Consider the following 15,478-nt stretch of genomic DNA (forward strand, 5'->3'; position numbering starts at 1 on the left):
CTGGGTTGATTTCTTCCAGCACTTGAGGAAGAAACTCTCCAATTTTGTTTGTAGTGATCCCGTAGCTGGACATGTTGGGAATTTGTCTAGAGTCCTAGATCTTGGAATGCAATTCCTCTTTTCCTCTTGGTTTTAGAAGTCACTTTCTACATGCAAAGGTGGAGTGATTCATCCTGCTATCATCCCTGAAAGATCAAACAGTGTCATTTCTGGTCCTGCCCTGGTGAGTTCTCACTGTGTTCCTACACGGACCCTGAGGAGTGGAAAGGACTCTTTAACTTCCACTGCTCTGTCTCCAGGACTTTGGAACCATCCAAGCTGCCAGCTTGTAATTTCAAAGGCTGGGTGTGCTAAGCCGAATGTCTTATGATGGCTTGGTGCAACTTGTGTAATCCTGTAGGATTGGCTTCCCATAGTGCACACAAAGGCTTTCTGTGGAAAAGAGTTTCTGCCTTTCCCTGAAGCACTTGCTGTTTTCATGATGGCTGAAGAAGATGCTGCCTGGCAGGTCCTGAAAAAAATTCAGTCAGGGAAGAAATGAATTAGAAACAGGTGAGGAAGGCTTTAATGCTTAGCCAGTTCATGATATTATTTTTCTAACTTCCCATGATATCAGTCTTGTACATAAACACATGACAATTTACTGTCCCACAGTTTTTCCCATGCTTACGTGTATGTATATTAGTCACCTGTAGCAAAATTGAAACCAAGAAATTCTCTTTTTGCTTTCTTTTCTGGTCACCTGGAGTTGATTGCAAGCAACCAAATGAACAGCTGTATATGTGCTAGTCTCCTTTTATGAGACACATGTACATGGTATGTCAAGCTAGTAGTCACTCCTCACAGCTTTATCCTGCTAATGTGTATGACTACCACAAGAAGTCACATACAATATGGAAATGAAAACTTACTGTAATGTCTGAACTCAATTCTAGCTTATAAAGAATAAAACACCAGTATATTCCAAGGTTGGACATTATGGTACAGTGAGTCTTTCAGGTCAGCTTCGCCACTAGCAAGAGGACCAAAGAATGAGTAAATGCTGAATTTGCACATTGTTTTAAGCCATTGTTTCCTTAATCATGGCTTGTTGAAAAAGCCACAACTGATAAAATGCATATTTTGTTGCTGCTGATGTGGCTGTTTTCACACAATGTACTAACTCAAATCCAAACAAACAAAATGAAGTTTTACTGTGATAGATGAATCCAGCTGCTATGTGCTGAGTTTGTTCATGGTAAACTAGGTTCCTTTAGAATCTTGGTCTACTATTCAAACATGGCTAGTCTGATTCTGCACCATTTATGAACATTGTTTGTGACCATCCAACCCATGCTTTAAACTCTTACAATCCTCCTTCTCCTCAAGATTCACTTCCTTGTTTCTTGAATAGCCAAGCTACAGTTGCTGCTTTCAAAGAGGATAGCAAAATATGATGTTCCTGAATCAGGAAGTGAGGGAGAGCAACACAGTTCCCACTCTGGCCAACAATGCTTATTATCACAAGTGTGTTTAACGCTATAGCCCTAAGTCTTGATCTTGCTGCAGTCTAGATGAATGGACTGAAGGACACTCATCATACATATGGGTTCTGATAGGCTGAATATCTGGGAAGGGTGGCTTTGTTCCCAGTGGCAGGAGATATGATTAGCTTGCTTCTCCTTCCCTGCTTGATGACCAAGGCTGGTAACGAGAAAACAATGAACCAAATCTAGCCAGCTATCCTTGTATCTGTGACCTTCATTACACTAAAATGGATCTCAAATCCAAATATTCTCGCTTTGTACCTGGGTAGGGTGGGTTCAGCAATCAGTCCTAGGACTAATTGGTTAGAACAGAGTATCTGTTAAAGAGATCCAGGAACAAGGTTGTCTGTATTGGGTATAAATGTGGCATATATACTAAGGAATAAGTAATTGTGAATGACTACAAGATACAGCCTTGCTTTTTGGATTGTAGTTTGTTCTGGATTTCTCCATCAAGTGCCCATAAGATGCAAGGAAAAGTAGTTATGCCTAAAATAAGTATCTTCCCTGGGTTTCTCATGAGAAGGCTCTGGGGCTGCTGTCTCCTCTGTATTCTCCCCCCCCCTGCCCCCCCAGTCTTTAATTTCACTCCTGTGAAATTTTCCATTACTTCATCCTCTTGAAGCAGTTTGGCTTCTTGCCCTGCTCCCCATCCTCCCGCCATCTCCAAATATCAATTTGTCAAACTGGCTAGGTAGTTGGAAAGGAATGGGTTCTGCTTTCTTCCCCTGTCAGGGTTGCTGTTCCGAGTTTAAGGGCAATAAATGGTGGTGGTGGTGGTGGGCATCGTGAGGATGTGGTTGGATGGGCCTTGCAATGATACTGTGATCGGTATCATGTTGAGACTTAAATCCGTATCCTGCACTCTGGGATGATAGGAAAGAGGTCTTGTGCAACATTTTTTCAGGTATTTGAGGAGTGCTATGATATTCTTCCTTGATCTTCTCAAGGTTAAACATGTCTAGTTCTTTCACCTTCTTTTTGTGGGACTTGATTTCTAATCTTGTAATCCTTGCCCTTCTCTAACCCTGTTCCATTATATCTAACCTTTTTTTTTTTACATTAAACTGTTGCATAATGCCATTCTAATGTAGAATAGTTAAGAAAGGCTTGTCCAAGGTGGCAAATTGATTGATACTGCCTGATTTATCCTGGTCCTTGGAGACTTTAGATCCTCACCCAGCCATTAAGCTCACTGGGTGACATCAACCTGGTCCTTCTCTTCCTATCTTCAGACAGTTGTGAAAATAAAATGAGGTAGGGCCAAGTATGCTGCTTTTTCTCTCTATTACTCAGGGGAGGATTAAAGATACAGATGGAATTAGCAGGGAATGATGATGCTTTGTAGAATGCATCAAATGTTTATATTTTCTTCGGTGTCCTGGAAAATATGAGTGTTGCCTCTGATGTGCCTGCTTCTTGGAACCCCAGCCTTAGCAGCATTCTCTGGATTATTCAGCCTGAGCAAGAGACTATTTGGAGGTGACAGGATTGCCGTCTTCAGATAAACTGAAGGCCTCTCTGTTAGTTCAGCTTCCTCCTAACTGGTTGCCTCCAGATTCATTGGGACTGGGAACTTTGCAAGCTGCATCACAGCTGGAAAGTGTCAGGTTGGGGAAGCCAGCTGCAGAAGGCTGGTACCTGATTAAAACACTCAAAAATATAGAAAGGGAAGTAAGATAAATGTTAGGAAGAACTATTTGATCATATTCTTGACTTGGATGACCACCTGTCAAAAGTGTGGTAGTTGGCTTCATGGGATGGGCATTGGTGGATTTGATGACCTTTGAGTTCACTTCTAACTCTTTGTTTTTGTGCATGGAGCTAGCTGAAACTGGAGCAAAGATGGCTGTCTGTCTGTCTGTTTTACTCTGCAGGGATGCACCTCCCCCCTTTTTAAATTGAGCTGAGGGCCACAACTGGCCATTGAGTAGTTTCAGTATCAGATAATATCACACACTATAAAGATGGTAGAGGAGATGACAAATTGGAAGTAACCAGGATAAAGCTAATGATTGTTAACTTTCTTCTTGTGTCATATTAAAATTACAATTCAGGGTGAACCCCTGGAGAAGCTTGAAGACCACATCCAAGAGGCAATGGTATATGGGGCCTGGAAAATCTAATTTTTCAAAGGGAGCTGCTCTGCATATGTTTTAAGAGAGCTCCTATCATTAATAATGCAACCACTGCTCATCTTCTAGGCAGTGATCACAAAAAGTGATCCTACATACTTGATACAGCCCTGGACAGGGGGCATTTTGGCCCTGTTAAGGTAGCCTTCTGGTGGTCTTGATGGAACTGCATCCTGTTTTACAGCTGTTCTCCTGACTGGCTTGGGATCTAGTCATTCTCAGAGCCCAGGTATGTTCTCCCTGCCTTGTGTTGCCAGAAGTCCTGGATGCTTATTCTTTTTGCCAGGTTGTCCTCTGACTTTTGGCAAAGCAGAATTTAGAAGGGCTGTAGGACCACATGACCTGTGAACATCTGGAAGCATGTTGCAGGATGAGGTCTGTTTCTTCAGTTTCCCTTGATTTGAAAAAAGAATCCTGGGAATCGCACATAGAACCAGTTTCCATAGTGTAGCCATAAATACACACAATAGTGGGTAAGCTTGAGACCAATGGATGGATATTTGTGTGGCATTTTTTTAAGACAAGTGTCCTTCTGTTTTTGAGGGAGAGTGTGTCTAGCTTCAACTAAGGGTTTAAAAGATTAAAAATCTGAGAACCTGCAGAACCATAGCTATTGAATATATAGTCAGTATGGTTTCAGTTTAAACTAGTCGGGCTCTGGATTTTTTTTCTTAAAGTTGCTAGTCCTTGTAATTATGGATAAATACTTCAGAACAAATTAGCATTATCTTCTCAGTGCTGAGATACTTTAGTATCTAACAGAGTTTTCCAATATGATGGAAATACCTGATTTAAAAGGATTCCTATGGCATAATCAGAATTAAAATGTACAGCATATTTCAGGTTGCAAACATTTCATTTGTGAGAGGAACTGTATATATTTAGATGTTGCAGTCTTTGGAACAGGCAAGTAAACAAGAATGTACTTCTAAAAATACATGATTTCCCTGAGGCAGGGGCATTTTGCAGGTGGGTGGTTCACACTGAGAGAAAGTCTTGGCATGTGGCCACAGCAAGCCTGGGATCCTCATCCATTACAGTGCTATTACCATCACTCATGCTCACAGCTGTTCAAATGGATGCGCACAGCTTGGGAAGAGGATCAGGGTCCAGATTCCTGGGCTCATTAGAAAGAAGCAGGGCCTAAGAAGGAGAAGTGGGGTGCTTTTAAGGCATGGTCAGTTCAAGAATGTATCTGAGGAGCTTTGGCAACCCAAGTAAATCGTTTTTGTTTGGGGGAAATTAAATCTTTGCATTCTAAGCAAAGACTAATAATGTTGGTGCTTACTTGGTTTGGTGAAACAGCATCCTCCTCCCTTACCTCCTGTGCCACCACATCCCAAAGGACCCTTTTAACAGCCATCTCCTGATTTCTAAAATGGGTCTCTGACCCAAATGAGAGTAATAGCAGAAGATATCTGAGTTCTCTTTCAGGTGATGGAGTCTCATGTCTAGGGTAGAAATAATTTGAATCAGTGTTCTCAAAACTAGCCCATGGTTTTGTTACCTTCAGGAGTCCTTTGAAGAACTGGAATCTGTTATTTAGCTCCAGCTAAGCTGACTTGGCAACTTCCTTTTCCGAGCACTCCACCTGTTCCATTACCCAACATAACTAGTCTACTTATTTGTGGAGGGCAACCAATGTGATATAAAGAATTAGGAGGAGCCAAGATCTCATCACCTTAATATATCACAGGGTGTCTTTGTGCTATGAATTTCTAGTCCATAAACCTAGAAAGATAGGGTTGAATTTATAAAGGAATATTCCAGAGGGAATCTCAAACTTTGCACTGGTAAGGGGGCGGATTTCAGTGTTCTGCATACTTCTCTTCCTCCCCGTTTGCTGTAAACCAAATGTATTATACAGTATAAACATGTGTTCAAAATCTGCATAATTGCAGTGCACAAATTGTTGCACTGAATTTCCATAATCCAAGTTACTCATATTACTGTTTTCTCAGCACAGAGTTTTTAAGCATTTTATTTAAAATGGAATGTGTATAGCAGGGTGGATTGATTTAAATCACACTTTAACTCATGTTTTAGGTCATCCAAGAGAAAACCTGATTTAAATGTCTGATTTAAATTAAATTTGCCATTGGTTGTTCTTCGCCTTTCTCAAATGTGATAACTGAATTGTGTTAGTTGACAACCCAGTATTGTATTTTAGAGTCTACTGTAAACCATATGTAGTACACAAAATAAATGGTGTTCTGGAATCTGTGTTTATCAGCATTAAGGTGCAGATATTGCTGCAATCTGTCAGGAATGTCAATTCTGCTCTGCTTTTTTTTAACTTTATTTCCGATGATACAATGAGCTGGAGTTTGCCAGCACTCTCTGATCGCTTTTGCTGGCGCCTTGCGCTTGTGGCTGACAAACCACACCCTGTGTTTTGTTCTCTCGCTGTTCGAGGAAGGGAGATTTTGCTGCTTTCACAAATTTGGGTGACACTAATAAATTGTAGATAGGGTCATCTGTGGTTTGTTAGCCACACCTGTTGGAGGCAGGAGCTAGTGGGAGCATTATGGGCTTGTATGTTCCTTAGTTTATGTAAACTGGGATTCTAGAGGATTGTTGTCATTTGAATGCTTAACTAGCTTACCTAACTCCTTAACTGACTCCTTTGCTATCCTACACCCAGCTCCATAAGCATTCAGTAACAGCCATCTTATCCAACCTATATCTCTACCTTTTTCAGTCAGAGATATGGTGACTGAAAGCCCCAAACATTTAAGCAGGGGATCTAGCTGGCTCAACTAGAGCTATTTTTTTGAGAGGAAAATTGACATGAATGAGATTAGTGACCCAGTAGGATCATTTGCTGTAATGTGTAACATATACAACTATGCTATAATGTGGTTTGTTTTGGCCATGATGTATAATCCAGCCATTCTGGAATAGCATTATATGCTGATTAGGTCAGCTAAAGTGTGAATGTACTAGCTTTAGCATGCTTGTAATAAGATATAGTTATCACTTATTTTTGAACCCCCCCAAAAAAGAAAATCAAGTATTTTTAATCAGTTGTTTAATATTTATTTTTCTCTATCGTATAGCTTGGCTAGGGGTACCAGAGCTGGGCTGCAAAAATCCAGATTTATATTTATTTATATTTCAAATTTAGTCACCGCTCATCTCACTTAAACAACTCTGGGTGGTTTACAGGAAATGGCTGCAGAGATACACAGAAAACTATACTCTTTTGCTATCATCTAATGATCATCTGGATCTTTGCAGCCTGGATCTGGGAACCCTAGCATGATTTGTGTTTGTATAAAGTGTCAGTTTCAAAGTTTGGCATCTCTGCCTGTGGCATGGCTCAGACTGACCCTAGAGAAATAGGTATGAGAACAACAGCACTTTGGAAATGGGAGAATGGGCAAAATGCATGACCCTCCATTGTCCAATGGCTGTTGCACTTATTCCTCACCTCTGGCTGTGTTGGCCAAGACTGATGTGTTCAGCACACTTCTGCCCATGTTCTTGGGGAGTAGCTGTAAATCAGAGAGCACCAAAAAGGGCATGATGGACTAATATTTTAATGGATACAAAGCAATCAACTGAACCTCGAAAGAGCCCTGAGACTTTTTCTCTAACTGCCTTCTAAGAGGATCCCAGAGTTCAACTTGTCCATTCCCCTTGCTTCAGCATCCCTGATTTTTCTGTTTTTGAAGAATGTCTCATCTTCTATGGCTCTTTGATATACATCCACGTGGTATTTTTTATTGCTTCAATCGGTTTTATTTTGCATGGGTTTGACTGCAAATCCAAAGCCTGTTATTAAAGGCAGATGAAACCGAGCAAAAACAGCTGCCTTCAGTTCTGATGTCTTTTGTGCCTGAAAGCAGAAAAGTAGCACAGCTGCATGTTCCTGGCATTGGAAGAGACATCAAAGATTTACTGTCCAATTTTCTTCCTTCTCCTTCTCCTTCTCCCTCTCACTCTCCACCCCCCTCCAAGTTTTGGTAGATGCTGCAGATCTGTGATTATTTTTTGACATATATGCCATCTTGCAGCACATTGGTGTTGGGTGGGGAAGGGGCCCTCTGAGAATGAACACTTAAAAAAAAAAAAATCGCAGGCTATACCTTTGCATATAATATCAAACTATGGCCTTCCATCTAAATAAAAAAAGCCCTTCATATGCTTTTTCTGCCTTCTCCCCTCACTTGTTCAGACTGAAGTACTTCTTCCTCTTTGCCACAAACCAGAGTTTGCCTTTTCATCCAAACCATAGCTATCTCAGTCAAAGTGCAGCCTTCCTAGATGTTATGCCTGAACCAAGTCAGATCAATCTATGTGATCTATCTATGTGGTTCGCTAGGAGTTGAAAATAACTTGATGGCACGTAATCAGTCAAGTCAGATCAAACATGTTTTGCTGTTAAAACCAAATCAGTGGGCTGGACTTTGCAGCAATGCTTGAAACCATGACTTATTGTCTTGATTTCAAGAAAAAAACATCAAAGGTTTTCTTTCTGATGATGTTCAAGAAGCTATTAAAGCCTCCCAGGCTTTGGGGCAGGGTGAAGGTTAAGCCTCTGCTGGATGGGGTTTTTTTCTGGTTATATGTTGTCTTTGGGCTGCTCATTATCTCCTTTTTGTCTTAACTTTTTAATTGTAAGCTGCTAGAGTCATTGGCAAATGGATGGCCTATAAATTGTATAAATAAGTAAATAGTTTTGCTCTGTTGGGTTTTGGGTCGAACATAGCATTGCATGATATAGCCTTCCCATGGAAACTAAGTGACGGTATCTGCTGTCTATCCACTCACATCTTAGCTCTGGAAATAAAGTGTAAGTTTTCTTTTCCAGCACCATCCAGGTGGCTTGAGGTTGCAAATGCCAGATTTGGTTGAAGAAAGCTGTTCTAGCCCCTTATGACTAGAGGGCAGAGCAAGAGGGTGTGCTGTGAGCCTTTGGAAAGGGAGAAGAATCTTCAGGTGTCCAAATTAAGTTTGGAGTAGCCTTCAGATCTGGGATAAGCCCTCTGTTTGCATATGCCCATGATCCTCTTTAAAAAAAAAAATCTGCATCTGCAAATTTGGATGGTGGCAGTAGTTTCAATGGCAACTTCCTTTCCCCTGTAAGTGCAAGCTGTGCCTCAGTAGTGCAGATGTTCCCAATCTGATGTTTTCAGATGCCCTTCAGACTTTCTGTAGGAATATGGAAATTATCATCTAATTCATCTGGAGGTCCCAGGTAACCTTCAACCTCCAAGTCTCCTCGCCTCAACAGTATTGGTTCCAGGTTTGGTTTCTGGTCTACTAGTTGAGCTTAGAGCAGGGATGGGAGACTGGTAGTCCTTTTGTTGCTAAGCAACAGTCCTAGTATATCTCTCCTTTGGACATTCTGGCCAGGACTGGTAGGGGTTGTTCAGAAATCTCTGGAGGACCACAGAGTTGCCATCTCTTGGTTAGATTACCTTCCCAAGGCTCTTACCCAATAACCAGGATGTTTCATTCCCATCCTCATTAGAAGCCTGTGCATTCTTTGCTCAAAACATTTTGTGCCAGAGATTTTGTTCTGTGGTCTACCTGTGTAGTTGTGCCCTAGCCACAATCCTCTTATTACTTGAAAATGTTCTTGTTGTTTATATTATATCTGTTTCCCTGTCAAATGTACTCTCCCCCCCTCCCATGTTGGTATAACATTTTCAGTCACCAGCTGCACTCAAAGCAAGACAAATACTACAAAATTCCCAGGAACTTTGGTTTTTCAGTCCTATTCTGTAGTGTAAAATATGTTTCATGTTTACAGTGTTCTGTTTTCCTGTTAAGGGTTGCCATTTTAACCGTTGTCCACCTTGCATGACCCAAACAATGCAGTGCTACAATGAGGTATGTGTCTGTGGCACTGGGAAAGGAATGGAGGATGATGAATTGGATGAGAGTAACTTGGAATTGTCCTTTCTCCTAAGGGAGGTGAAGTCCTTTGTGTTACAAATGAGAAAAAAGATGGGGTTGGATTTGCTTTATAATGAGTCTTCTGATTCTTCCAGGCCTGCATTGATGAAAACATGGAGGTGGTTGAATTTCTGGTGGAAAATGGAGCTGATGTGAATCAGGCGGACAATGAGGGCTGGACTCCGCTGCATGTTGCTGCTTCCTGTGGCTACATTGAGATTGCACAGTGAGTTTGGGCTGGGTGAGGGTTTATGTATTCTTTTGCCTAAAGTTACTAGAAGAACAGATCTCTCAGCCAGCCTTACAGTTCTTCTTGATGCGGGTGATCCTTTCTCACCCTCCACTTGGTAATTGAACCAGATCAGGCAGCTGCCATAGTATTGTGTTGAGAAACTCCGAGAGATGCTCTGCCTGCTAATCATATTTGGTACATTTCACACTCAGTGAAAGATACTGGATACATTTGGAGGGATTTAACCTTGGGCCATCTTGTTTAAAGAGGAAGGTCCTGGCTGCATTTGGTGTGGGAGCTTGCAGGCCAAGGAAACTTGTAAAGTTTGGCTGTATCTTGAGTTTCAACTTCAGTGAAATGGGAGGGAGAGTTTGCCTGAGAAGATGAGTCAGTAGGTAGGTTTTCAAGATTACAGTGTTTGAACTTTGTACTTGGCACCCGAGCAGATTAGGTTATCCAAATTCAGTTTTGCAGGAAGCAGGGTACCACAGTCACCTTAGATGGCCCTTTTTGCTAGATTGTAGCGATAGTAGGCCTGATGTGGGGCCTGGTGGCCCATGGATCTGACTGGGCTTAACTGTCTGGCCCAGATACCTCTTGGACCACGGTGCCAACATTGCTGCGGTGAATAGTGATGGGGACGTGCCATTGGACATTGCTGAGGCTGACAACATGGAGGCCTTGCTGCGAGCAGAAATTGGGAAACGAGGTAAGGCGCAAGCAGCCACAACAAATGCAGCTCTGCTTCCTCTAATGTCTCTCCAGCCAATTCTTCAACTTGCAACATTCCCCATACTCAGTTGGTATTGGTGCTATGGAAAGATGGCAGCCATTTGAAATTTTCACCATTAAAAAAAAAAAAAATCAGTGGCTTTGTTTAAGTTACCTGGCTGTAAAAATTAATCTGTCAGATTCTTTTAAATTTATATATATACCTGCATATAGAGAGAAAACAGAAACAGGCTAACTTTGGACACAGCCTTCCCTCTTCAGAGCTGCATTGTTGTTGCTGCTGATTATATTGTTTCCCGAAATTATCAGCATGAATTCTTTCTGTATGTGTGTAATGCAATGTCCATTTTGCATTTGAATCCAATGACTATTAAGAGCTTTGTTGCACACGTGCATAATAAAACTGTGGAGCTACGTCACAGAATATGTGCTTGGCCTATCTTTTCTACCTTCTTCAGCAGGCTATACATTGAGAAGCCTTTTCTCAAATCAGGGATGGGATTCAAGCTCTTTTTTTGAGATGGAAAGAAAAGTTCCAAAGATTCAGCTGTGATTTCATAAAGAAAAGTGTGTGTGCGTGCATGTATTTCTTCTGCTTTATGATGTGGGCACAGCCATTCAGAATTTTACAGCCCCAGGTTCTCTTCTTCTTCCTGTGACCATTTCCTTTGCTTTCAGGGGTAGATGTAGAGGTAGCCAAGCGAGAGGAGGAGGAAGTGATGCTTCGTGATGCTCGTCATTGGCTGAATGCTGGCAAAATATCTGATGAGCCTCACCCCAAAACTGGGGCCACTGCCCTCCATGTGGCAGCTGCCAAAGGCTACGTTGAGGTCATGAGGTGAGAGCCTCCCATTTCCTGAGCAACTCAATCTGAGGTTAACCTTACAACAACCAGCATCTTTCCTTTGGGTGGGTAATTGCTTTTTGGAGCAGGAAATAAGGGTCTTTTCTGCCTTTTCCAAGTTTCGTTTGGAGGGACAGAAGCACAATTCATCAGATCCCCTAGCCCTCTCTTCCCCCCTTCTGCCTCCACCCTGTGTCTGGCAATTCAGAGTGAACGAGCAGGGTTGTGGGGGACTGGTTTGCTGACCCCATCCACTTTGCCAAACATCCTCCAAGCCTAGGTGGGGCTTATGGAAAAATGTAAGCCAAGCAGATGTCAGTCCTCACCAGCCATCTCTCAGCCGCTCCAAGGAAAAAGGAAAATCAAGGCATCCTGGCTCTCAGCTCTTTTGCTTTAACCCTGGGATTCCTCTTTTCAAAAGAAAAAAAAGGGGGGGGAGTTCCAGTAAATCCCACTCATCGCTTTCCTCTACTCCTTTTTCTTTAGGGAACCACGTGGGGTCTTAACTCCCACCCTTACCTGGCTTTTTCTTTACTGACCATGCTTGTTGCTCAAAAAATCCTACCGCAGCTCAAAAGTATGGATGTTTCTTGGTTGGAATCTGCTCCTAACTCACTGTGGGTAACTTGGAAACCTGAATCCTGGTCTCCCTTGGACCTATTATTTCTAGACTCCTCTCTCTCCAGATAGACTCTGACGTGCCACATTTGTCCTGTTACAACCCAGCTCTGCTCTTGCAGGAACAAGGGAGCCCCAGGTGCCCTCACCCTGCCTTGCTTTGCTCTGTTGCAGGTTGCTCTTACAAGCCGGCTATGACACCAATGTGCAGGACAAAGACGGCTGGGCACCCCTACATGCAGCAGCTCACTGGGGAGTGGAGGAGGCTTGCCGGCTTTTGGCTGAGCACTTCTGTGATATGGAGGCACTTAACAATGTGGTAAGAGACCAGGAGGCTGGTTAAGGGGCAGGTAGAGGGTTATTAAAGAATTGCATCTCCTGTGGGAAGGAAACCCATGGCCCAAGAGACAAATGGGGAGCTCTCTTTTCATTGCCAGCGCATGTTCAGGTGGAGGCCAGACTCTGTCTGGGATGTTTTAATTTGGATTCCTGCATGGAGCAGGGTGTTGGATTTGATGGACTCCCTGTCCTCTTCCAGCTCTATGACTCTGTTCTACCTGAGACCAGGGAGCAAAACGTATTCCAGGGAGCTGGAATAAAGAGACATGTGGGACTAGATAGATTTGTGGCTTAGCATAAGACAGGTTCCCCTTCTCAGAATTATCTGTGTTGGGTAGGAAAGACATTACCAAGGGAAGGGAAAATAGGTTGCCGCTCTGTCTGTCTTACATCCTGCTGTATTTTACAAGACTCACTGGGGTTTACAAAATACCATAAAACAGAAACATTACCAGGTATATATAGAAAAAACAATTAATCCATTAATTGATCAATATGAATTGATCAATATGAATTCATCAATATGAACTGGAGTGCAACAGAAGCAACAGTTTTAATAGCTCTGGTAGGTACATCAGGTGTTCACTGTAGAAGAGGCATTTCTCTTGAGAGAGTTGAAAGGAGACTGTCCCTTTACAAATGCTGCTTGCCACCTGTAGATTATACATCCAAGTTAGTTATGAGACAATAGCACTGCTGCCTCATTGGGATGGTTCTTTAGGCTTCTGGCAGGCCCACTCACCCCAGTGAACATGAAGTGTGCTAACACAGAGCCTCTGCAACTTTCCCACACTCCTGGAAGAACAGAAAGCAAGGGGGTGGTTGCAGGGAATATAGTCAGCTGTCCCATTTCCCTTCCCCATTTTGTTTTTAAATATAGTCCTTTCTAATGGGACCAATAGAGGGGAATCAATCACTGCCAGTTCTGGGCAGGAAATGTGTTGGATGATAGGTGGCCTTTGGATCCCTGGCCCCTCCCTGGCCTGCCTTCTTTTGGCCCTTTCCAGAGGAAAAGAATGGCTTTATTCTGCCTGATTAATCAGCTGAAAGTTGCAGAGAGTAGAAAATTCAAAGGAGTCAGGGAGGTGTGGGATGGAAAATCTGAAATTGATAACTGGAGTCTCACATACACGCTCAACTATCTTGCAGAAATTCATTGGAGGAAGCATGGAGACCTGCAACTACACTGGGTTGAAGTAGAGTGGTAATGGCGTCTGGCAAAGGAGAATGTCCTGGAGAGGCCATAAATTTACCTTCTCTCTCTTGCTTATGCTCTCTCCTGTTCTCATTTTTTAAAAACCTTTGGGCTTCATGCTGCACCCAGGACTCCTTTTTTTCAGAGGCCAGGACACCCCTAGAGGGAGCTTTTTATGTTCGGGGAAGAGATGAAGGATCAAAACGAGAGCTGTAAGCCATTCATTCCATCCCTTTAAAATTCCTACCCAACATCCCAAATTGGTCCAAATTTTCTCATTTTGGGATGGGCAAAGCTTAATAAGGCACTCATTTCATTTGTGAATCCCCCAACCCACAAGAGACTGAACATTTCACTCCACACACACACACACAAATGGCCTCCCCCTAAGCTAAGCTGGCTTGTTGCTTCTCCACTTAAAACTGCAGTGGCTGGAAGCTAGCAGATAGGAATGCTCTGAAGATTAGACCAGTCTTTGGTGTAGCCTTCTTCCTTAGGTGCAGAAGTTTGAAGGCGTTGCAGTTGGCCGATGGAGTTTTGAGTCAGTTGTGCTGGGGCTCCTCTTGGCCCGTTTATTTTCTTTCTTTTCCTCCACAGGGCCAGCGTCCCTGCGATCTTGCAGATGAAGATACTTTGGCGCTGCTTGAAGAGCTGCAGCACAAACAAAATGATGTGAGTGATGTATTTTTTGGCCAATTCCATTTGTGTCATGGATGGAAAAGGGTATTTGTGATAGACTTCTGCATTTATGCAGAAGGCTTCTAGCATCTGAAGCTCGTGCTTGGGCCACTTCCTGTGTGGGATTCTGCAGAATTTGGGACTTTTTAGGAGAGAAGGCCCCTGTGGGAAATCTTGCAGAACGTAGTTTGGGGGCTGGGTTGAGAAGATTCTCCTTGTGGGCTTTCCCCTAAGGGCTTAATAGGAGTAGTACCCTTTCTTACAGTCACTGACCAGAATTCTCTGACTGAACACAATAATTAGAATAATTAGATAGTTTCCATTTCAGATAAAATAAAAACAACACAAAAACATAACTAGATCATTGAGGCAGTCACGACATGTCTGGTTTTACAGACAGTATAACAAAATTTAGCCACATTCCAAGAAACGAAATTGTACTTCTACTTTTCAACATCTAGATGAAGCCACTGGAAGAATTCTCCCATCAGTGTGGATCAGAGATCTGTTTTTCAGTTCCAGTGGTTAATTCTGGACAGGAAGACCCTATCCACAAAGGCCCAAGGCTTTAGTGTGGGTGTGGGGGTATCTCATTGCCCCACTGCTGTTGCTCCATTGACAGGAAGGCCATGACCAGGGAGTTTTGCCCAGCTTTCACTGGTGTGGCAGTAACATCCCTACCTTGATTGGGAGGAACTGGTAAAGGTAACTTGCACTCTTTTCACTACACATCTAGTCTTCTACAATGTGGTTTGCATGGGACTGCCTTTGAAGACCACTTGGAAACTGCCCTTTGCTGGCAGGTAAGAACTGCCACAGTCATGTAACATTGGTGCTGCGTTGGCTTGGCTGTCAAGACCATCTTTTCCAGCTAGAATTGACCCAGCCTGTATGTGTGTTCTCAGAGAATCTGTTAGTGATTCCACACTTTTGTAATATGAGGAGGCTGGGGCCCAGAAACAGCATTTTTTTCAGTGATGGCATTTCCTTCCAGAAGCTAGATTAGCTCCCACCCTAATAATATTCCTGAAATGTGTTAAAACAGCTTTTCTGGATAGCACTTGGGGAATAGCTGGAATGGCTTAATCCAGTATTTCTCAACCTTGGCAACTTTTAAGATGCGTGGACTTCAACTCCCAGAATTCCCCAGCCAGCCTTGCTTAGTCTGTTTTTATTTGATTGCTCCAGCTTCTATTGTTGTTGTTGCATTTGTGTTTCTTTTGGATCTTTTATGCTCATTGTTAACTGCCAGGAGTCCTTAGGGATTTATGG

At 42.7% G+C, this 15,478-nt stretch overlaps 1 protein-coding gene across 7 annotated transcripts in view; it reads left to right on the forward strand.

Annotated features, from left to right (window-relative positions):
- PPP1R12C (protein phosphatase 1 regulatory subunit 12C) overlaps window positions 1–15,478 on the forward strand; it is a 35,375-nt gene that overhangs the window by 1,520 nt on the left and 18,377 nt on the right. For all 7 annotated transcript variants that reach the window (XR_015796510.1, XM_088142697.1, XM_088142694.1 and 4 more), the window contains exons 2-6: window positions 9,664–9,794; window positions 10,391–10,509; window positions 11,211–11,370; window positions 12,169–12,313; window positions 14,126–14,200. Coding sequence is in view for 6 of the 7 variants with exons in the window: in XM_088142697.1 (XP_087998823.1) it covers window positions 9,664–9,794; window positions 10,391–10,509; window positions 11,211–11,370; window positions 12,169–12,313; window positions 14,126–14,200 (630 nt within the window). In the remaining variant the exon portion in view is untranslated. The remainder of the gene's footprint in view (window positions 1–9,663; window positions 9,795–10,390; window positions 10,510–11,210; window positions 11,371–12,168; window positions 12,314–14,125; window positions 14,201–15,478) is intronic.

This window comes from Python bivittatus, unplaced genomic scaffold (genome assembly GCF_059951505.1).
Source record: "Python bivittatus isolate LINGU-HERP-01145 unplaced genomic scaffold, Pbiv_v1 ctg000440_np1212, whole genome shotgun sequence".
In the NCBI taxonomy this organism is placed as follows: Eukaryota; Metazoa; Chordata; class Lepidosauria; order Squamata; family Pythonidae; genus Python; species Python bivittatus.